General features: G+C 53.8%; 1 protein-coding gene across 1 annotated transcript in view; it reads left to right on the forward strand.

Moving 5' to 3' along the window:
- Positions 1-24093, forward strand: part of poc1a (POC1 centriolar protein A) — a 102257-nt gene that overhangs the window by 15694 nt on the left and 62470 nt on the right. The window contains exons 4-6 of the mRNA XM_079597507.1: positions 2407-2586; positions 17359-17466; positions 17550-17665. Of these exons, the coding sequence (XP_079453633.1) occupies positions 2407-2586; positions 17359-17466; positions 17550-17665 (404 nt within the window). The remainder of the gene's footprint in view (positions 1-2406; positions 2587-17358; positions 17467-17549; positions 17666-24093) is intronic.

Consider the following 24093-nt stretch of genomic DNA (forward strand, 5'->3'; position numbering starts at 1 on the left):
GCGGGACTAAACATGAATGTTGCGGGCGGGAGCGGGACTAAACATGAAGGTTGCGGGCGAGCGGGACTAAACATGAATGCTGCGGGCGGGAGCGGGACTAAACATGAATGCTGCGGGTGAGCGGGACTAATCATGAATGCTGCGGGCGGGAGCGGGACTAAACATGAATGTTGCGGGCGGGAGCGGGACTAAACATGAATGCTGCGGGCGAGCAGGACTAAACATGAATGCTGCGGGCGAGCGGGACTAAACATGAATGTTGCGGGCGGGAGCGGGACTAAACATGAATGTTGCGGGCGAGCGGGACTAAACATGAATGCTGCGGGCGAGCAGGACTAAACATGAATGCTGCGGGCGAGCGGGACTAAACATGAATGTTGCGGGCGAGCGGGACTAAACATGAATGTTGCGGGCGAGCGGGACTAAACATGAATGCTGCGGGCGGGAGCGGTACTAAACATGAATGCTGCGGGTGAGCGGGACTAATCATGAATGCTGCGGGCGAGCAGGACTAAACATGAATGCTGCGGGCGGGAGCGGGACTAAACATGAATGCTGCGGGCGAGCGGGACTAAACATGAATGCTGCGGGCAAGCGGGACTAAACATGAATGCTGCGGGCGAGCGGGACTAAACATGAATGCTGCGGGCGAGCGGGACTAAACATGAATACTGCGGGCGAGCGGGACTAAACATGAATGTTGCGGGCGAGCGGGACTAAACATGAATGCTGCGGGCGAGCGGGACTAAACATGAATGTTGCGGGCGGGAGCGGGACTAAACATGAATGTTGCGGGCGGGAGCGGGACTAAACATGAATGTTGCGGGCGAGCGGGACTAAACATGAATGCTGCGGGCGAGCGGGACTAAACATGAATACTGCGGGCGAGCGGGACTAAACATGAATGTTGCGGGCGAGCGGGACTAAACATGAATGCTGCGGGCGAGCGGGACTAAACATGAATGTTGCGGGCGAGCGGGACTAAACATGAATGTTGCGGGCGAGCGGGACTAAACATGAATGCTGCGGGCGAGCGGGACTAAACATGAATGCTGCGGGCGAGCGGTACTAAACATGAATGCTGCGGGCGAGCGGGACTAAACATGAATGTTGCGGGCGAGCGGGACTAAACATGAATGTTGCGGGCGAGCGGGACTAAACATGAATGCTGCGGGCGAGCGGTACTAAACATGAATGTTGCGGGCGAGCGGGACTAAACATGAATGCTGCGGGCGAGCGGTACTAAACATGAATGTTGCGGGCGAGCGGGACTAAACATGAATGCTGCGGGCGAGCGGGACTAAACATGAATGTTGCGGGCGAGCGGGACTAAACATGAATGTTGCGGGCGAGCGGGACTAAACATGAATGCTGCGGGCGAGCGGGACTAAACATGAATGCTGCGGGCGAGCGGTACTAAACATGAATGCTGCGGGCGAGCGGGACTAAACATGAATGTTGCGGGCGAGCGGGACTAAACATGAATGCTGCGGGCGGGAGCGGGACTAAACATGAATGCTGCGGGTGAGCGGGACTAAACATGAATGCCGCGGGCGAGCGTGTGTGTGTGCGTGTGCCTGCACGTGTGTGTGCGTGTGGCTGCACGTGTGTGTGTGTATGTATGTGTGTGTGTGCCTGCACGTTTGTGTGTGTGTGTGTGTGTGTGTGTGCGTGCGCGTGTATATACAGTGTGTATACACACTGCCCGTGTGCCTCACACATGCGCATGTCTCGCCTTTAAACACGTTTAGTTTCCTGTTCTAGTTTCATGGCATTACGAGTCCCTGTAATGTGTTGATATACGGATGATCTTGATGAGGCTCATGCTCTTCAAGCCCGTTTCTGCCAGTGACTAACGCTCCCATAAGCCTCTTCTCTCAGCCGGTGAGATGTGCATGTGGGTGTTGGGACAGAAATAACTGATAATAATCATGTTGTCTGAGTCTCATCATCTGTCCGATGCTTTACACTGAGATCCGCCTCCAGATGAACACTGGAGATCTGGACCAGAGCTGAAGCTCTTCTTGAGCTCCTTATTTAATAACACAACAGTTTTCATAATGAGTAACATGAGCACATTTCATTAGTTCCCTAGGCCTAGACAACCTCAAATGTGTATTTTGTAACTTTATGAATGTCTTTGTCACTTTTGATGCTTCCTTGATGAATACAAACCAAAACAAATCTTAGCCCAGACTTTTGAATGCTAGTGTGTTTTGATATATTAATCAAAAGCTAATAGACATTGGTCAGGAAAGGTGAGTCCTCAGTGTTCAGGGCTCATAAGAAGTGTGTGTGTTTAGATGTGATGTGTGTGTGTGTGTTCAGGAAAGGCGAGTCCTCAGTGTTCAGGGCTCATAAGAAGTGTGTGTGTTTAGATGTGATGTGTGTGTGTGTTGTGTTCAGGAAAGGCGAGTCCTCCGTGTTCAGGGCTCATACGGGGACGGTGCGCAGCGTGAGCTTCTCCAGTGATGGTCAGACACTCGTCACCGCATCTGATGACAAGAGCATCAAAGTCTGGACCGTCCATCGCCAGAAGTTCCTCTTCTCCCTCAACCAGCACATCAACTGGGTGCGCTGCGCCAGGTACTGTTCACTAATCACTGTTCACTAATCACTGTTCACTAATCACTGTTCACTAATCACTGTACACTAATCACTGTTCACTAATCACTGTTCACTAATCACTGTTCACTAATCACTGTACACTAATCACTGTTCACTGTTCACTAATCACTGTTCACTAATCACTGTACACTAATCACTGTTCACTAATCACTGTTCACTAATCACTGTTTACTAATCACTGTTCACTAATCACTGTACACTAATCACTGTACACTAATCACTGTTCACTAATCACTGTTCACTAATCACTGTTCACTAATACCTGTTCACTAATCACTGTTCACTAATCACTGTTCACTGTTCACTAATCACTGTTCACTAATCACTGTTCACTGTTCACTGTTCACTAATCACTGTTCACTAATCACTGTTCACTAATCACTGTTCACTAATCACTGTTCACTAATACCTGTTCACTAATACCTGTTCACTGTTCACTGTTCACTAATCACTGTTCACTGTTCACTAATCACTGTTCACTAATCACTAATCACTGTTCACTGTTCACTGTTCACTAATCACTGTTCACTAATCACTGTTCACTAATCACTGTTCACTAATACCTGTTCACTGTTCACTGTTCACTAATCACTGTTCACTGTTCACTAATCACTGTTCACTAATCACTAATCACTGTTCACTGTTCACTAATCACTGTTCACTGTTCACTGTTCACTAATCACTGTTCACTAATCACTAATCACTGTTCACTGTTCACTAATCACTGTTCACTAATACCTGTTCACTAATACCAGTTCACTAATACCTGTTCACTAATCACTGTTCACTAATACCTGTTCACTAATACCTGTTCACTAATACCTGTTCACTAATACTCACTAATACCTGTTCACTAATACCAGTTCACTAATACCAGTTCACTAATACCTGTTCACTAATACCTGTTCACTAATACCTGTTCACTAATACCTGTTCACTAATACCTGTTCACTAATACCTGTTCACTAATACCTGTTCACTAATCACTGTTCACTAATACCTGTTCACTAATACCAGTTCACTAATACCTGTTCACTAATTACTGTTCACTAATACCTGTTCACTAATACCTGTTCACTAATCACTGTTCACTAATCACTGTTCACTAATCACTAATCACTGTTCACTAATACTTGTTCACTAATCACTGTTCACTAATACCTGTTCACTAATCACTGTTCACTAATACCTGTTCACTAATCACTGTTCTCTAATACCTGTTCACTAATCACTGTTCACTGTTCACTGTTCACTAATCACTGTTCACTGTTCACTAATCACTGTTCACTGTTTACTAATCACTGTTCACTAATCACTGTTCACTGTTCACTAATCACTGTTCACTAATACCTGTTCACTAATCACTGTTCACTAATACCTGTTCACTAATACCAGTTCACTAATACCTGTTCACTAATCACTGTTCACTGTTCACTGCACACTAATTACTATTCACTAATCACTGTACACTGTTCACTAATCACTAATCACTGTTCACTAATCACTGTTCACTAATCACTGTACACTAATCACTGTTCACTAATCACTGTTCACTGTTCACTAATCACTGTACACTGTTCACTAATCACTAATCACTAATCACTGTACACTGTTCACTAATCACTCTTCACTAATCACTATTCACTAATCACTGTACACTGTTCACTAATCACTAATCACTGTTCACTAATCACTGTTCACTAATACCTGTTCACTAATACCAGTTCACTAATACCTGTTCACTAATCACTGTTCACTAATCACTGTTCACTAATCACCGTTCACTAATACCTGTTCACTAATACCTGTTCACTAATACCAGTTCACTAATACCTGTTCACTAATACCAGTTCACTAATACCTGTTCACTAATACCTGTTCACTAATACCTGTTCACTAATACCTGTTCACTGTTCACTGCACACTAATTACTATTCACTAATCACTAATCACTGTACACTGTTCACTGCACACTAATTACTATTCACTAATCACTGTACACTGTTCACTGTTCACTAATCACTGTTCACTAATACCTGTTCACTGTTCACTGCACACTAATTACTATTCACTAATCACTAATCACTGTACACTGTTCACTAATCACTGTTCACTAATACCTGTTCACTAATACCTGTTCACTATTCACTGTTCACTAATACCTGTTCACTAATACCTGTTCACTAATACCTGTTCACTAATACCAATTCACTAATACCTGTTCACTAATACCAGTTCACTAATACCTGTTCACTAATACCTGTTCACTAATACCAGTTCACTAATACCTGTTCACTAATACCTGTTCACTAATACCTGTTCACTAATACCTGTTCACTAATACCTGTTCACTAATCACTGTTCACTAATACCTGTTCACTAATACCTGTTCACTAATACCTGTTCACTAATACCTGTTCACTAATACCTGTTCACTAATCACTGTTCACTAATCACTGTTCACTAATACCTGTTCACTAATACCGGTTCACTAATACCGGTTCACTAATACCTGTTCACTAATACCTGTTTACTAATACCAGTTCACTAATACCTGTTCACTAATACCAGTTCACTAATACCAGTTCACTAATACCAGTTCACTAATACCAGTTCACTAATACCTGTTCACTAATACCAGTTCACTAATACCTGTTCACTAATACCTGTTCACTAATACCTGTTCACTAATACCTGTTCACTAATACCAGTTCACTAATACCTGTTCACTAATACCAGTTCACTAATACCTGTTCACTAATACCAGTTCACTAATACCAGTTCACTAATACCTGTTCACTAATACCAGTTCACTAATACCTGTTCACTAATCACTAATCACTGTTCACTAATCACTGTTCACTAATACCTGTTCACTAATACCTGTTCACTGTTCACTAATACCTGTTCACTGTTCACTAATACCTGTTCACTGTTCACTAATACCTGTTCACTGTTCACTAATCACTGTTCACTAATCACTGTTCACTAATCACTGTTCACTAATCAGTGTTCACTAATCACTGTTCACTAATCACTAATCACTGTTCACTAATCACTGTTCACTAATCACTGTTCACTAATCACTAATCACTGTTCACTAATACCTGTTCACTGTTCACTAATACCTGTTCACTGTTCACTAATACCTGTTCACTGTTCACTAATACCTGTTCACTGTTCACTAATACCTGTTCACTGTTCACTAATCACTGTTCACTAATACCTGTTCACTGTTCACTAATCACTGTTCACTAATCACTGTACACTAATCACTGTTCACTAATCACTGTTTGATGTGATCTGGCGTGATTGGCGTGATCTGGCGTGTTCTGACGTGATTGGGGTGTTCTGACGTGATTGGGGTGTTCTGTCGTGATTGGGGTGTTCTGACGTGATTGGGGTGTTCTGACGTGATTGGGGTGTTTTGGCGTGTTCTGACGTGATTGGGGTGTTCTGGCGTGTTCTGACGTGATTGGGGTGTTCTGGCGTGTTCTGACGTGATTGGGGTGTTCTGGCGTGATCTGGTGTGTTCTGACGTGATTGGGGTGTTCTGGCGTGTTCTAACGTGTTTGGGGTGTTCTGGCGTGTTCTGACGTGATTGGGGTCTTCTTACGTGTTCTGGTGTGTTCTGACGTGATTTGGGTGTTCTGGCGTGTTCTGGCGTGAATGGGGAGTTCTGGCGCGATTGGGGTGTTCTGAAGTGAATGCCGTGTTCTGGCGTGAATGGGGAGTTCTGGCGCGATTGGGGTGTTCTGAAGTGAATGCCGTGTTCAGACGTGATCTGGTGTGTTCTGACGTGATTGGGGTGTTCTGGCATGATTGGGGTGTTCTGATGTGATTGGGGTGTTCTGACGTGATTGGGGTGTTCTGGCGTGTTCTGACGTGATTGGGGTGTTCTGGCGTGTTCTGACTTGATTGGGGTGTTCTGGCGTGTTCTGACGTGATTGGGGTGTTCTGGCGTGTTCTGACGTGATTAGGGTGTTCTGGCGTGTTCTGACGTGATTGGGGGGTTCTGGCGTGTTCTGGCGTGATTGCCGTGTTCTGGTGTGTTCCGACGTGATTGGGGTGTTCTGGTGTATTCTGACGTGATTGGGGTGTTCTGGTGTGTTATGACGTGATTGGGGTGTTCTGGTGTGTTCTAACGTGATTGGGGTGTTCTGGTGTGTTCTAAAGTGATTGGGGTGTTCTGGTGTGTTCTGACGGGATTGGGGTGTTCTGGTGTGTTCTGACGTGTTGTTGTGTTCTGGTGTGTTCTAACGTGATTGGGGTGTTCTGGCGTGATTGCCGTGTTCTGGCGTGATCTGGTGTGTTCTGACGTGATTGGGGTGTTCTGGTGTGTTCTGACGTGATTGTTGTGTTCTGGCGTGATTGCCGTGTTCTGACGTGATTGGGGTGTTCTGGCGTGTTCTAACGTGATTGGGGTGTTCTGGCGTGATTGCCGTGTTCTGGCATGATCTGGTGTGTTCTGATGTGATTGGGGAGTTCTGGCGTGTTCTGATGTGATTGGGGTGTTCTGGCGTGATCTGATGTGATTGGGGTGTTCTGGCGTGTTCTGACGTGATTGGGGTGTTCTGGCGTGATTGCCGTGTTCTGGCGTGATCTGGTGTGTTCTGACGTGATTGGGGTGTTCTGGCGTGTTCTGACGTGATTGGGGTGTTTTGGCGCGTTCAGACATGATTGGGGTGTTCTGACGTGATTGGGGTGTTCTGACGTGTTCTAACGTGATTTGGGTGTTCTGGTGTGTTCTGACGTGATTGGGGTGTTCTGGTGTGTTCTAACGTGATTGGGGTGTTCTGGTGTGTTCTAACGTGATTGGGGTGTTCTTGCGTGATTGCCGTGTTCTGGGGTGTTCTGACGTGATTGGGGTGTTCTGGCGCGTTCAGACGTGATTGGGGTGTTCTGACGTGATTGGGGTGTTCTGACGTGTTCTAACGTGATTGGGGTGTTCTGGTGTGTTCTGACGTGATTGGGGTGTTCTGGTGTGTTCTGACGTGATTGGGGTGTTCTGGTGTGTTCTGACGTGATTGTTGTGTTCTGGTGTGTTCTAACATGATTGGGGTGTTCTGGCGTGATTGCCGTGTTCTGGCGTGATCTGGTGTGTTCTGACGTGATTGGGGTGTTCTGGTGTGTTCTGACATGATTGTTGTGTTCTGGTGTGTTCTGGCGTGATTGCCGTGTTCTGGGTTGTTCTGTGTGATTGGGTTGTTCTGATGTGATTGGGGTATTCTGACGTGTTTGGGGTGTTCTGGCGTGATCTGGGGTATTCTGACGTGATTGGGGTGTTCTGGCGTGTTCTGAATTGAATGCCGTTTTCTGACGTGATCTGGTGTGTTCTGACGTGATCTGGTGTGTTCTGACGTGATTGGGGTGTTCTGGCGTGATTGGGGTGTTCTGATGTGATTGGGGTGTTCTGACGTGATTGGGGTGTTCTGGCGTGTTCTGACTTGATTGGGGTGTTCTGGCGTGTTCTGGCGTGTTCTGACGTGATTGGGGTGTTCTGGCGTGTTCTAACGTGATTGGGGTGTTCTGGCGTGTTCTGACGTGATTGGGGTGTTCTGGTGTGTTCTGACGTGATTGGGGGGTTCTGGCGTGTTCTGGCGTGATTGCCGTGTTCTGGTGTGTTCTGATGTGATTGGGGTGTTCTGGTGTGTTCTAACGTGATTGGGGTGTTTTGGTGTGTTCTGACGTGATTGGGGTGATTGTTGTGTTCTGGTGTGTTCTGACGTGATTGGGGTGTTCTGGTGTGTTCTAACATGATTGGGGTGTTCTGGCGTGATTGCCGTGTTCTGGCGTGATCTGGTGTGTTCTGACGTGATTGGGGTGTTCTGGTGTGTTCTGACATGATTGTTGTGTTCTGGTGTGTTCTGGCGTGATTGCCGTGTTCTGGCGTGATTGGGGTGTTCTGACGTGTTCTAACGTGATTGGGGTGTTCTGGGGTGTTCTGGCGTGATTGCCGTGTTCTGGCATGATCTGGTGTGTTCTGACGTGATTGGGGTGTTCTGGCGTGTTCTTATGTGATTGGGGTGTTCTGGCGTGTTCTGATGTGATTGGGGTGTTCTGGCGTGTTCTGACGTGATTGGGGTGTTCTGGCGTGATTGCCGTGTTCTGGCGTGAAATGGTGTGTTCTGACGTGATCTGGTGTGTTCTGACGTGATTGGGGTGATTGTTGTGTTCTGGTGTGTTCTGACGTGATTGTTGTGTTCTGGTGTGTTCTAACATGATTGGGGTGATTGTTGTGTTCTGGTGTGTTCTGACGTGATTGTTGTGTTCTGGTGTGTTCTAACATGATTGGGGTGTTCTGGCGTGATTGCCGTGTTCTGGCGTGATCTGGTGTGTTCTGACGTGATTGGGGTGTTCTGGTGTGTTCTGACATGATTGTTGTGTTCTGGTGTGTTCTGGCGTGATTGCCGTGTTCTGGCGTGATTGGGGTGTTCTGACGTGTTCTAACGTGATTGGGGTGTTCTGGGGTGTTCTGGCGTGATTGCCGTGTTCTGGCATGATCTGGTGTGTTCTGACGTGATTGGGGTGTTCTGGCGTGTTCTTATGTGATTGGGGTGTTCTGGCGTGTTCTGATGTGATTGGGGTGTTCTGGCGTGTTCTGACGTGATTGGGGTGTTCTGGCGTGATTGCCGTGTTCTGGCGTGAAATGGTGTGTTCTGACGTGATCTGGTGTGTTCTGACGTGATTGGGGTGTTCTGGTGTGTTCTAACGTGATTGGGGTGTTCTGGTGTGTTTTAACGTGATTGGGGTGTTCTGGTGTGTTCTAACGTGATTGGGGTGTTCTTGCGCGATTGCCGTGTTCTGGCGTGATCTGGTGTGTTCTGACGTGATTGGGTTGTTCTGACGTGATTGGGGTGTTCCGGCGCGTTCAGACATGATTGGGGTGTTCTGGCGCGTATAGACGTGATTGGGGTGTTCTGACGTGATTGGGGTGTTCTGACGTGTTCTAACGTGATTGGGGTGTTCTGGTGTGTTCTGACGTGATTGGGGTGTTCTGACGTGTTCTAACGTGATTGGGGTGTTCTGGTGTGTTCTGACGTGATTGGGGTGTTCTGGTGTGTTCTGACGTGATTGGGGTGTTCTGGCGTGTTCTGATGTGATTGGGGTGTTCTGATGTGATTGAGGTGTTCTGGCGTGTTCTGACTTGATTGGGGTGATCTGGCGTGTTCTGACATGATTGGGGTGTTCTGGCTTGTCCTGACTTGATTGGGGTGTTCTGGCGTGTTCTGACTAGATTTGGGTGTTCTGACGTGATTGGGGTGTTCTGGCGTGATTGCCTTGTTCTGGCGTGATCTGGTGTGTTCTGACGTGATTGGGGTGTTCTGTCGTGTTCTAACGTGTTCAGACGTGATTGGGGTGTTCTGATGTGATTGCCGTGTTCTGACGTGATCGGGTGTGTTCTGACGTGATTGGGGTGTTCTGGCGTGATTGGGGTGTTCTGGTGTGATTGGGGTGTTCTGGCGTGATTGGGGTGTTCTGGCGTGATCTGGTGTGTTCTGACGTGATTGGGGTGTTCTGGTGTGTTCTAACTTGATTGGGGTGTTCTGGCGTGATTGCCGTGTTTTGGTGTGTTCTGACGTGATTGGGGTGTTCAGACGTGATTGGGGTGTTTTGGCGTGTTCAGACGTGATTGGGGTGTTCTGACGTGATTGGGGTGTTCTGACGTGATTGAGGTGTTCTGATGTGATTGGGGTGTTCTGGCGTGTTCTGACGTGATTGGGGTGTTCTGGCGTGTTCTGACGTGATTGGGGTGTTTTGGCGTGTTCAGACGTGATTGGGGTGTTCTGGCGTGTTCTGACGTGATTGGGGTGTTCTGACGTGATTGGGGTGTTTTGGCGTGTTCAGTCGTGATTGGGGTGTTCTGACGTGATTGGGGTGTTCTGACGTGATTGGGGTGTTCTGGTGTGTTCTGACGTGATTGGGGTGTTCTGACATGTTCTAACGTGATTGGGGTGTTCTGGTGTGTTCTAACGTGATTGGGGTGTTCTGGTGTGTTCTAACGTGATTGCCGTGTTCTGGTGTGTTCTAACGTGATTGCCGTGTTCTGGCGTGATCTGGTGTGTTCTGACGTGATTGGGGTGTTCTGACGTGATTGGGGTGTTCTGGCGCGTTCAGACGTGATTGGGGTGTTCTGGCGCGTTCAGACGTGATTGGGGTGTTCTGACGTGATTGGGTTGTTCTGACGTGTTTTAACGTGATTGGGGTGTTCTGGTGTGTTCTGACGTGATTGGGGTGTTCTGGTGTGTTCTGACGTGATTGGGGTGTTCTGACGTGTTCTAACGTGATTGGGGTGTTCTGGTGTGTTCTGACGTGATTGGGGTGTTCTGGTGTGTTCTGACGTGATTGGGGTGTTCTGGCGTGTTCTGATGTGATTGGGGTGTTCTGGCATGTTCTGATGTGATTGGGGTGTTCTGGCGTGTTCTGACGTGATTGGGGTGTTCTGGCGTGTTCTGACTTGATTGGGGTGATCTGGCGTGTTCTGACATGATTGGGGTGTTCTGGCTTGTTCTGACGTGATTGGGGTGTTCTGACGTGATTGGGGTGTTCTGCCGTGTTCTGGCGTGATCTGGTGTGTTCTGACGTGATTGGGGTGTTCTGCCGTGTTCTGGCGTGATCTGGTGTGTTCTGACGTGATTGGGGTGTTCTCTCGTGTTCTAACGTGTTCAGACGTGATTGGGGAGTTCTGACGTGATTGCCGTGTTCTGACGTGATTGGGGTGTTCTGGCGTTATAGGGGTGTTCTTGTGTTATTGCGGTGTTCTGGTGTGATTGGGGTGGTCTGGCGTGATCTGGTGTGTTCTGACGTGATTGGGGTGTTCTGGTGTGTTCTAACGTGATTGGGGTGTTCTGGCGTGATTGCTGTGCTCTGGTGTGTTCTGACGTGATTGGGGTGTTCTGACGTGATTGGGGTGTTTTGGCGTGTTCAGACGTGATTGGGGTGTTCTGACGTGATTGGGGTGTTCTGACGTGATTGAGGTGTTCTGACGTGATTGGGGTGTTCTGGCGTGTTCTGATGTGATTGGGGTGTTCTGGCGTGTTCTGACGTGATTGGGGTGTTTTGGCGTGTTCAGACGTGATTGGGGTGTTCTGGCGTGTTCTGACGTGATTGGGGTGTTTTGGCGTGTTCAGACGTGAATGGGGTGTTCTGACGTGATTGGGGTGTTCTGGATTGATTGAGGTGTTCTGGCGTGTTCTGACGTGATTGGGGTGTTCTGGCGTGTTCTGATGTGATTGGGGTGTTCTGACGTGATTGGGGTGTTCTGGCGTGTTCTGACGTGATTGGGGTGTTCTGGCGTGTTCAGACGTGATTGGGGTGTTCTGGCGTGTTCTGACGTGATTGGGGTGTTCTGACGTGATTGGGGTGTTTTGGCGTGTTCAGACGTGATTGGGGTGTTCTGTATCTGATGTGATTGGGGTGTTCTGACTTGATTGGGGTGTTCTGGATTGATTGAGGTGTTCTGGCGTGTTCTGACGTGATTGGGGTGTTCTGGCGTGTTCTGATGTGATTGGGGTGTTCTGACGTGATTGGGGTGTTCTGGCGTGTTCAGACGTGATTGGGGTGTTCTGGCGTGTTCAGACGTGATTGGTGTGATCTGACGTGATTGGGGTGTTCTGACGTGATTGGGGTGTTCTGACGTGTTCTAACGTGATTGGGGTGTTCTGGTGTGTTCTGACGTGATTGGGGTGTTCTGGTGTGCTCTAACGTGATTGGGGTGTTCTGGCGTGATTGGGGTGTTCTGGCGTGATTGCCGTGTTCTGGCGTGATCTGGTGTGTTCTGACGTGATTGGGGTGTTCTGGCATGTTCTGATGTGATTGGGGTGTTCTGGCGTGTTCTGACGTGATTGGGGTGTTCTGGCGTGTTCTGACTTGATTGGGGTGATCTGGCGTGTTCTGACGTGATTGGGGTGTTCGGTCTTGTTCTGACGTGATTGGGGTGTTCTGGCGTGTTCTGACTAGATTTGGGTGTTCTGACGTGATTGGGGTGTTCTGGCGTGATTGCCGTGTTCTGGCGTGATCTGGTGTGTTCTGACGTGATTGGGGTGTTCTGACGTGATCTGGTGTGTTCTGGCGTGATTGGGGTGTTCTGGCGTAATCTGGTGTGTTCTGACGTGATTGGGGTGTTCTGGCGTGAACTGATGTGTTCTGACGTCATCTGGTGTGTTCTGACGTCATCTGGTGTGTTCTGGCGTGATTGCCGTATTCTGGCGTGATCTGGTGTGTTCTGACGTGATCTGGTGTGTTCTGGCGTGATTGGGGTGTTCTGACGTGTTCTGACGTGATTGGGGTGTTCTGACATGATTGGGGTGTTCTGACGTGATTGGGGTGTTTTGGCGTGTTCTGACGTGTTTCGTGTGTTCTGGCGTGTTCTGACGTGATTGGGGTGTTCTGACGTGATTGTGGTGTTCTGGCGTGTTCTAATGTGATTGGGGTGTTCTGGCGTGATTGGGGTGTTCTGGTGTGTTCTAACGTGATTGGGGTGTTCTGGCGTGATTGCCATGTTCTGGCGTGATCTGGTGTGTTCTGACGTGATTGGGGTGTTCTGGCGTGATTGGGGTGTTCTGGCGTGATTGGGGTGTTCTGGTGTGATTGGGGTGTTCTGGCGTGTTCTAACGTGATTGGGGTGTTCTGGCGTGATTGCCATGTTCTGGCGTGTTCTGACTTGATTGGGGTGTTCTGGCGTGATTGGGGTGTTCTGGCGTGATAGGGTTTTCTGACGTGATTGGGGTGTTCTGGCGTGATCTGGTGTGTTCTGGCGTGATTGGGGTGGTCTGGCGTGATTGGGGTGTTCTGGCGTTATTGGGTTTTCTGGTGTGATTGGGGTGTTCTGCCGTGATCTGGTGTGTTCTGACATGATTGGGGTGTTCTGGCGTGATTGCCGTGTTCTGGCGTGATCTGGTGTGATTGGGGTGTTCTGGCGTGATTGGGGTGTTCTGGTGTGATTGGGGTGTTCTGACGTGATTGGGGTGTTCTGGTATGATTGGGGTGTTCTGGCGTGATGGGGTGTTCTGGCGTGATTGGGGTGTTCTGGCGTGATTGGGGTGTTCTGGCGTGATTGGGGTGTTCTGGCGTGATCTGGTGTGTTCTGACGTGATTGGGGTGTTCTGGCGTGATTTGGGTGTTCTGGCGTGATCTGGTGTGTTCTGACGTTATTGGGGTGTTCTGGTGTGTTCTAACGTGATTGGGGTGTTCTGGCGTGATTGCCGTGTTCTGACGTGATCTGGTGTGTTCTGACGTGATTGGGGTGTTCTGGCGTGATTGGGGTGTTCTGGCGTGTTCTGGCGTGTTCTGGCGTGATTGGGGTGTTCTGGCGTGTTCTGGCGTGATTGGGGTGTTCTGGCGTGATTGGGGTGTTCTGGGGTGTTCTGGCGTGATTGGGGTGTTCTGGCGTGATTGGGGTGTTCTGGCATGATTGGGGTGTTCTGGTGTGTTTTGACGTGATTGGGGTGTTTTGGCGTGTTCTGGCGTGATTGGGGTGTTCTGGTGTGTTCTGACGTGATTGGGGTGTTCTGGCGTGATTGGGGTGTTCTGGTGTGTTCTGGCGTGATTGGGGTGTTCTAACGTGATTGGGGTGTTCTGGCGTGATTGCCGTGTTCTGGCGTGATCTGGTGTGTTCTGACGTGTTCTGGCATGTTCTGGCGTGATTGGGGTGTTCTGGCGTGTTCTGGCGTGATTGGGGTGTTCTGGCGTGATTGGGGTGTTCTGGCATGTTCTGGCATGTTCTGGCGTGATTGGGGTGTTCTGGCGTGATTGGGGTGTTCTGGCGTGATTGGGGTGTTCTGGCGTGTTTTGACGTGATTTGGGTGTTCTGCTGTGTTTTGACGTGATTGGGGTGTTCTGGCGTGTTCTGGCGTGATTGGGGTGTTCTGGCGTGATTGGCGTGATTGGGGTGTTCTGGTGTGTTCTGACGTGATTGGGATGTACTGGCGTGTTCTGGCGTGATTGGGGTGTTCTGGTGTGATTGGGGTGTTCTGGTGTGTTCTAACGTGATTGGGGTGTTCTGGCGTGATTGCCGTGTTCTGGCATGTTTTGACGTGATTGGGGTGTTGTGGCGTGATTGGGGTGTTCTGGTGTGTTCTGACGTGATTGGGGTGTTCTGGCGTGTTCTGGCGTGATTTTGGTGTTCTGGCGTGATTGGGGTGTTCTGGTGTGTTCTGACGTGATTGGGGTGTTCTGGCGTGATTGAGGTGTTCTGGTGTGTTCTGGCGTGATTTTGGTGTTCTGGTGTGATTTGGGTGTTCTGGTGTGATTGGGGTGTTCTGACGTGATTGGGGTGTTCTGGTGTGTTCTGGCGTGATTGGTGTGTTCTGACGTGATTGGGGTGTACTGGCGTGTTTGGCGTGATTGGGGTGTTCTGGCGTGATTGGGGTGTTCTGGTGTGTTCTGGTGTGATTGGGGTGTTCTGGTGTGATTGGGGTGTTCTGACGTGATTGGGGTGTTCTGGTGTGATTGGGGTGTTCTGGCGTGTTCTGACGTGATTGGGGTGTTCTGGCGTGATTGGGGTGTTCTGGTGTGTTCTGACGTGATTGGGGTGTTCTGGCGTGATTGGGGTGTTCTGGCGTGATAGGGTTTTCTGACGTGATTGGGGTGTTCTGGCGTGATCTGGTGTGTTCTGGCGTGATTGGGGTGTTCTGGCGTGATTGGGGTGTTCTGGCGTGATTGGGTTTTCTGGTGTGATTGGGGTGTTCTGGCGTGATCTGGTGTGTACTGACGTGATTGGGCTGTTCTGGCGTGATTGCCGTGTTCTGGCGTGATCTGGTGTGATTGGGGTGTTCTGGCGTGATTGGGGTGTTCTGGTGTGATTGGGGTGTTCTGACGTGATCGGGGTGTTCTGGTGTGATTGGGGTGTTCTGGCGTGATGGGGTGTTCTGGCGTGATGGGGTGTTCTGGCGTGATTGGGGTGTTCTGGCGTGATTGGGGTGTTCTGGCGTGATCTGGTGTGTTCTGACGTGATTGGGGTGTTCTGGCGTGATTGGGATGTTCTGGCGTGATCTGGTGTGTTCTGACGTTATTGGGGTGTTCTGGTGTGTTCTAACGTGATTGGGGTGTTCTGGCGTGATTGCCGTGTTCTGACGTGATCTGGTGTGTTCTGACGTGATTGGGGTGTTCTGGCGTGTTCTGGCGTGATTGGGGTGTTCTGGTGTGTGCTGGCGTGATTGGGGTGTTTTGGCGTGATTGGGGTGTTCTGGGGTGTTCTGGCGTGATTGGGGTGTTCTGGCGTGATTGGGGTGTTCTGGCATGATTGGGGTGTTCTGGCGTGATTGGGGTGTTCTGGTGTGTTTTGACATGATTGGGGTGTTTTGGCGTGTTCTGGCGTGATTGGGGTGTTCTGGCGTGATTGGGGTGTTCTGGCATGATTGGGGTGTTCTGGCGTGATTGGGGTGTTCTGGTGTGTTTTGACATGATTGGGGTGTTTTGGCGTGTTCTGGCGTGATTGGGGTGTTCTGGCGTGATTGGGGTGTTCTGGTGTGTTCTGACGTGATTGGGGTGTTCTGGCGTGATTGGGGTGTTCTGGGGTGTTCTGGCGTGATTGGGGTGTTCTGGTGTGTTCTAAAGTGATTGGGGTGTTCTGGTGTGTTCTAACGTGATTGGGGTGTTCTGGCGTGATTGCCATGTTCTGGCGTGATCTGGTGTGTTCTGACGTGATTGGGGTGTTCTGGCGTGTTCTGGCATGTTCTGGCGTGATTGGGGTGTTCTGGCCTGTTCTGGCGTGATTGGGGTGTTCTGGCGTGATTGGGGTGTTCTGGCGTGATTGGGGTGTTCTGGCGTGATTGGGGTGTTCTGGCGTGATTGGGGTGTTCTGGCGTGTTTTGACGTGATCGGGGTGTTCTGGTGTGTTTTGATGTGATTGGGGTGTTCTGGTGTGATTGGGGTGTTCTGACGTGATCGGGGTGTTCTGGCGTGTTCTGGTGTGATTGGGGTGTTCTGGTGTGATTGGGGTGTTCTGACGTGATTGGGGTGTTCTGGTGTGATTGGGGTGTTCTGACGTGATTGGGTTGTTCTGGTGTGTTCTGGGGTGATTGGGGTGTTCTGGTGTGTTCTGACGTGATTGGGGTGTACTGGCGTGTTTGGCGTGATTGGGGTGTTCTGGCGTGTTCTGGCGTGATTGGGGTGTTCTGGTGTGATTGGGGTGTTCTGGTGTGATTGGGGTGTTCTGGTGTGATTGGGGTGTTCTGACGTGATTTGGGTGTTCTGGTGTGATTGGGGTGTTCTGACGTGATTGGGGTGTTCTGGTGTGATTGGGGTGTTCTGACGTGATTGGGGTGTTCTGGTGTGATTGGGGTGTTCTAACGTGATTGGGGTGTTCTGGCGTGATTGCCGTGTTCTGCCGTGTTCTGGCGTGTTCTGACGTGATTGGGGTGTTCTGGTGTGTTCTGACGTGATTGGGGTGTTCTGGCGTGATTGGGGTGTTCTGGTGTGTTCTGACGTGATTGGTGTTTTCTGACGTGATTGGGGTGTTCTGGTGTGTTCTGGCGTCATTTTGGTGTTCTGGCGTGATTGGGGTGTTCTGGTGTGTTCTGACGTTATTGGGGTGTTCTGGTGTGATTGGGGTGTTCTGGCGTGATTGGGGTGTTCTGGCGTGATTGGGGTGTTCTGGCGTGTTCTGGCGTAATTTTGGTGTTCTGACGTGATTGGGGTGTTCTGACGTGATTGGGGTGTTCTGGTGTGATTGGGGTGTTCTGACGTGATTGGGGTGTTCTGGTGTGTTCTGACGTATGAATCCTGCAGGTTTTCCCCTGACGGGCGGTTGATCGTCTCTGCCAGCGATGACAGAACAGTGAAGCTGTGGGACAAGAACAGCAGAGAGTGTGTTCACTCGTTCTGTGATCACGGCGGGTGAGTGAGCACAACACACACACACACCCACACACACACAAACAAACAAACACACAGACTCAGGCTCCTCTGCTTGTGTTCAGGTATGTGAACACCGTGGCATTTCACCCGAGTGGCACCTGTGTGGCAGCGGCTGGCACAGACAACACAGTGAAGGTGTGGGACATTCGCTCACACAGACTCCTGCAGCACTATCAGGGTGAGACACACACACACACACACGAGTCGCCTTCACTTATACAGCGCTTTTAACAAAATAGTGTATCAAAGCAGCTTTACAGAGATCACAGGAGATTACAGTAGCAGAGAGTGTTTAGGCTTTACAGCAGCTCTAGAATAGAGTTATTGTCCAGATAAAGTTAGATTTGATTGATTCACTTCCGTTACAAAGATCATGAGTTATTAACTTGGGGGTCGCTAACACGACACCGCTCAAACAGAAAACCCCTAATGCGATCCGGCTCAACAACAGTGTTTGATCGAGAACACAAACCTGGAAACAGGATCCAGGGGGCAAGCGCTGAAACGTGATCATCTCTGCGCAAACTTCCAAAAACGCAAATCTGTGAGAACGGTGACGGCGTGCACATGCGGATCACGTGTTTAGTCTATAGGTATGTGTGTTTGAATATATATATGTGCGCAGGCGTGTAGTCTTTCTTGACGCCTGTAGTGTCTGCCTTCGCCTGTGGGGGGCGTGTGCTGCTGACGCCTGTAGTGTCTGCCTTCGCCTGTGGGGGGCGTGTGCTGCTGACGCCTGTAGTGTCTGCCTTCGCCTGTGGGGGGCGTGTGCTGCTGACGCCTGTATTGTCTGCCTTCGCCTGTGGGGGGCGTGTGCTGCTGACGCCTGTAGTGTCTGCCTTCGCCTGTGGGGGGCGTGTGCTGCTGACGCCTGTAGTGTCTGCCTTCGCCTGCGGGGGGCGTGTGCTGCTGACGCCTGTAGTGTCTGCCTTCGCACACGCCTGCGGGGGGCGTGTGCTACTGACGCCTGTAGTGTCTGCCTTCGCCTGTGGGGGGCGTGTGCTGCTGACGCCTGTAGTGTCTGCCTTCGCCTGCGGGGGGCGTGTGCTGCTGACGCCTGTAGTGCCTACCTTCGCCTGCGGGGGGCGTGTGCTGCTGACGCCTGTAGTGCCTGCCTTCGCCTGTGGGGGGCGTGTGCTGCTGACGCCTGTAGTGTCTGCCTTCGCCTGTGGGGGGCGTGTGCTGCTGACGCCTGTAGTGTCTGCCTTCGCCTGTGGGGGGCGTGTGCTGCTGACGCCTGTAGTGTCTGCCTTCGCCTGCGGGGGGCGTGTGCTGCTGACGCCTGTAGTGTCTGCCTTCGCCTGCGGGGGGCGTGTGCTGCTGACGCCTGTAGTGCCTGCCTTCGCCTGTGGGGGGCGTGTGCTGCTGACGCCTGTAGTGTCTGCCTTCGCCTGTGGGGGGCGTGTGCTGCTGACGCCTGTAGTGCCTGCCTTCGCCTGTGGGGGGCGTGTGCTGCTGACGCCTGTAGTGTCTGCCTTCGCCTGCGGGGGGCGTGTGCTGCTGACGCCTGTAGTGTCTGCCTTCGCCTGCGGGGGGCGTGTGCTGCTGACGCCTGTAGTGTCTGCCTTCGCCTGCGGGGGGCGTGTGCTGCTGACGCCTGTAGTGCCTACCTTCGCCTGCGGGGGGCGTGTGCTGCTGACGCCTGTAGTGCCTGCCTTCGCCTGTGGGGGGCGTGTGCTGCTGACGCCTGTAGTGTCTGCCTTCGCCTGCGGGGGGGCGTGTGCTGCTGACGCCTGTAGTGTCTGCCTTCGCCTGCGGGGGGCGTGTGCTGCTGACGCCTGTAGTGTCTGCCTTCGCCTGCGGGGGGCGTGTGCTCCTGATGCCTGTAGTGTCTGCCTTCGCCTGCGGGGGGGCGTGTGCTGCTGACGCCTGTAGTGTCTGCCTTCGCCTGCGGGGGGCGTGTGCTGCTGACGCCTGTAGTGTCTGCCTTCGCCTGCGGGGGGCGTGTGCTGCTGACGCCTGTAGTGTCTGCCTTCGCCTGCGGGGGGGCGTGTGCTGCTGACGCCTGTAGTGCCTACCTTCGCCTGCGGGGGGCGTGTGCTGCTGACGCCTGTAGTGCCTGCCTTCGCCTGCGGGGGGCGTGTGCTGCTGACGCCTGTAGTGCCTACCTTCGCCTGCGGGGGGCGTGTGCTGCTGACGCCTGTAGTGTCTGCCTTCGCCTGCGGGGGGCGTGTGCTGCTGACGCCTGTAGTGTCTGCCTTCGCCTGTGGGGGGCGTGTGCTGCTGACGCCTGTAGTGTCTGCCTTCGCCTGTGGGGGGCGTGTGCTGCTGACGCCTGTAGTGTCTGCCTTCGCCTGTGGGGGGCGTGTGCTGCTGACGCCTGTAGTGTCTGCCTTCGCCTGTGGGGGGCGTGTGCTGCTGACGCCTGAAGTGTCTGCCTTCGCCTGCGGGGGGCGTGTGCTGCTGACGCCTGTAGTGTCTGCCTTCGCCTGTGGGGGGCGTGTGCTGCTGACGCCTGTAGTGTCTGCCTTCGCCTGTGGGGGGCGTGTGCTGCTGACGCCTGTAGTGTCTGCCTTCGCCTGCGGGGGGCGTGTGCTGCTGACGCCTGTAGTGTCTGCCTTCGCCTGCGGGGGGCTTGTGCTGCTGACGCCTGTAGTGTCTGCCTTCGCCTGCGGGGGGCGTGTGCTGCTGACGCCTGTAGTGTCTGCCTTCGCCTGCGGGGGGCTTGTGCTGCTGACGCCTGTAGTGTCTGCCTTCGCCTGCGGGGGGCGTGTGCTGCTGACGCCTGTAGTGTCTGCCTTCGCCTGCGGGGGGCTTGTGCTCCTGATGCCTGTAGTGTCTGCCTTCGCCTGTGGGGGGCGTGTGCTGCTGACGCCTGTAGTGTCTGCCTTCGCCTGCGGGGGGCGTGTGCTGCTGACGCCTGTAGTGCCTACCTTCGCCTGCGGGGGGCGTGTGCTGCTGACGCCTGTAGTGCCTGCCTTCGCCTGCGGGGGGCGTGTGCTGCTGACGCCTGTAGTGTCTGCCTTCGCCTGCGGGGGGCTTGTGCTCCTGATGCCTGTAGTGTCTGCCTTCGCCTGCGGGGGGCGTGTGCTGCTGACGCCTGTAGTGTCTGCCTTCGCCTGCGGGGGGCTTGTGCTCCTGATGCCTGTAGTGTCTGCCTTCGCCTGTGGGGGGCGTGTGCTGCTGACGCCTGTAGTGTCTGCCTTCGCCTGCGGGGGGCTTGTGCTGCTGACGCCTGTAGTGTCTGCCTTCGCCTGCGGGGGGCGTGTGCTGCTGACGCCTGTAGTGTCTGCCTTCGCCTGCGGGGGGCTTGTGCTCCTGATGCCTGTAGTGTCTGCCTTCGCCTGTGGGGGGCGTGTGCTGCTGACGCCTGTAGTGTCTGCCTTCGCCTGCGGGGGGCGTGTGCTGCTGACGCCTGTAGTGCCTACCTTCGCCTGCGGGGGGCGTGTGCTGCTGACGCCTGTAGTGTCTGCCTTCGCCTGCGGGGGGCGTGTGCTGCTGACGCCTGTAGTGCCTACCTTCGCCTGCGGGGGGCGTGTGCTGCTGACGCCTGTAGTGTCTGCCTTCGCCTGCGGGGGGCGTGTGCTGCTGACGCCTGTAGTGTCTGCCTTCGCCTGCGGGGGGCGTGTGCTGCTGACGCCTGTAGTGTCTGCCTTCGCCTGCGGGGGGCTTGTGCTCCTGATGCCTGTAGTGTCTGCCTTCGCCTGTGGGGGGCGTGTGCTGCTGACGCCTGTAGTGTCTGCCTTCACCTGTGAGGGGCGTGTGCTGCTGACGCCTGTAGTGTCTGCCTTCACCTGTGAGGGGCGTGTGCTGCTGACGCCTGTAGTGTCTGCCTTCGCCTGTGAGGGGCGTGTGCTGCTGACGCCTGTAGTGTCTGCCTTCGCCTGCGGGGGGCGTGTGCTGCTGACGCCTGTAGTGTCTGCCTTCGCCTGCGGGGGGCTTGTGCTCCTGATGCCTGTAGTGTCTGCCTTCGCCTGCGGGGGGCGTGTGCTGCTGACGCCTGTAGTGTCTGCCTTCGCCTGCGGGGGGCTTGTGCTCCTGATGCCTGTAGTGTCTGCCTTCGCCTGTGGGGGGCGTGTGCTGCTGACGCCTGTAGTGCCTACCTTCGCCTGCGGGGGGCGTGTGCTGCTGACGCCTGTAGTGTCTGCCTTCGCCTGTGGGGGGCGTGTGCTGCTGACGCTTGTAGTGTCTGCCTTCGCCTGTGGGGGGCGTGTGCTGCTGACGCCTGTAGTGCCTACCTTCGCCTGCGGGGGGCGTGTGCTGCTGACGCCTGTAGTGTCTGCCTTCGCCTGTGGGGGGCGTGTGCTGCTGACGCCTGTAGTGTCTGCCTTCGCCTGCGGGGGGCGTGTGCTGCTGACGCCTGTAGTGTCTGCCTTCGCCTGCGGGGGGCGTGTGCTGCTGACGCCTGTAGTGTCTGCCTTCGCCTGCGGGGGTCGTGTGCTGCTGACGCCTGTAGTGTCTGCCTTCGCCTGTGGGGGGCGTGTGCTGCTGACGCCTGTAGTGTCTGCCTTCGCCTGTGGGGGGCGTGTGCTGCTGACGCCTGTAGTGTCTGCCTTCGCCTGCGGGGGGCGTGTGCTCCTGATGCCTGTAGTGTCTGCCTTCGCCTGCGGGGGGCGTGTGCTCCTGACGCCTGTAGTGTCTGCCTTCGCCTGCGGGGGCGTGTGCTGCTGACGCCTGTAGTGTCTGCCTTCGCCTGTGGGGGGCGTGTGCTGCTGACGCCTGTAGTGTCTGCCTTCGCCTGCGGGGGGCGTGTGCTGCTGACGCCTGTAGTGCCTGCCTTCGCCTGCGGGGGGCGTGTGCTGCTGACGCCTGTAGTGTCTGCCTTCGCCTGCGGGGGGCGTGTGCTGCTGACGCCTGTAGTGTCTGCCTTCGCCTGTGGGGGGCGTGTGCTGCTGACGCCTGTAGTGTCTGCCTTCGCCTGCGGGGGGCGTGTGCTGCTGACGCCTGTAGTGTCTGCCTTCGCCTGCGGGGGGCGTGTGCTGCTGACGCCTGTAGTGTCTGCCTTCGCCTGCGGGGGGCGTGTGCTGCTGACGCCTGTAGTGTCTGCCTTCGCCTGCGGGGGGCGTGTGCTGCTGACGCCTGTAGTGTCTGCCTTCGCCTGTGGGGGGCGTGTGCTGCTGACGCCTGTAGTGTCTGCCTTCGCCTGCGGGGGGCGTGTGCTGCTGACGCCTGTAGTGTCTGCCTTCGCCTGCGGGGGGCGTGTGCTGCTGACGCCTGTAGTGTCTGCCTTCGCCTGCGGGGGGCGTGTGCTGCTGACGCCTGTAGTGTCTGCCTTCGCCTGCGGGGGGCGTGTGCTGCTGACGCCTGTAGTGTCTGCCTTCGCCTGCGGGGGGCGTGTGCTGCTGACACCTGTAGTGTCTGCCTTCGCCTGCGGGGGGCGTGTGCTGCTGACGCCTGTAGTGTCTGCCTTCGCCTGCGGGGGGCGTGTGCTGCTGACACCTGTAGTGTCTGCCTTCGCCTGCGGGGGGCGTGTGCTGCTGACGCCTGTAGTGTCTGCCTTCGCCTGCGGGGGGCGTGTGCTGATGACGCCTGTAGTGTCTGCCTTCGCCTGCGGGGGGCGTGTGCTGCTGACACCTGTAGTGTCTGCCTTCGCCTGCGGGGGGCGTGTGCTGCTGACGCCTGTAGTGCCTGCTTTCGCCTGTGGGGGGCGTGTGCTGCTGACAGCTGTAGTGTCTGCCTTCGCCTGCGGGGGGCGTGTGCTGCTGACGCCTGTAGTGTCTGCCTTCGCCTGCGGGGGGCGTGTGCTGCTGACACCTGTAGTGTCTGCCTTCGCCTGTGGGGGGCGTGTGCTGCTGACACCTGTAGTGTCTGCCTTCGCCTGCCGGGGGCGTGTGCTGCTGACGCCTGTAGTGTCTGCCTTCGCCTGTGGGGGGCGTGTGCTGCTGACGCCTGTAGTGTCTGCCTTCGCCTGCGGGGGGCGTGTGCTGCTGACGCCTGTAGTGTCTGCCTTCGCCTGCGGGGGGCTTTTGCTGCTGACACCTGTAGTGTCTGCCTTCGCCTGCGGGGGGCGTGTGCTGCTGACGCCTGTAGTATCTGCCTTCGCCTGGGGGGGGGCGTGTGCTGCTGACGCCTGTAGTGTCTGCCTTCGCCTGCGGGGGGCGTGTGCTGCTGACGCCTGTAGTATCTGCCTTCGCCTGTGGGGGGCGTGTGCTGCTGACGCCTGTAGTGTCTGCCTTCGCCTGTGGGGGGCGTGTGCTGCTGACGCCTGTAGTGTCTGCCTTCGCCTGTGGGGGGCGTGTGCTGCTGACGCCTGTAGTGCCTACCTTCGCCTGCGGGGGGCGTGTGCTGCTGACGCCTGTAGTGTCTGCCTTCGCCTGTGGGGGGCGTGTGCTGCTGACGCCTGTAGTGTCTGCCTTCGCCTGCGGGGGGCGTGTGCTGCTGACGCCTGTAGTGTCTGCCTTCGCCTGCGGGGGGCGTGTGCTGCTGACGCCTGTAGTGTCTGCCTTCGCCTGCGGGGGTCGTGTGCTGCTGACGCCTGTAGTGTCTGCCTTCGCCTGTGGGGGGCGTGTGCTGCTGACGCCTGTAGTGTCTGCCTTCGCCTGTGGGGGGCGTGTGCTGCTGACGCCTGTAGTGTCTGCCTTCGCCTGCGGGGGGCGTGTGCTGCTGACGCCTGTAGTGTCTGCCTTCGCCTGCGGGGGGCTTTTGCTGCTGACACCTGTAGTGTCT

The sequence above is a fragment of the Phoxinus phoxinus genome (genome assembly GCF_949152265.1).
Source record: "Phoxinus phoxinus genome assembly, chromosome: 22".
Classification (NCBI taxonomy): Eukaryota; Metazoa; Chordata; class Actinopteri; order Cypriniformes; family Leuciscidae; genus Phoxinus; species Phoxinus phoxinus.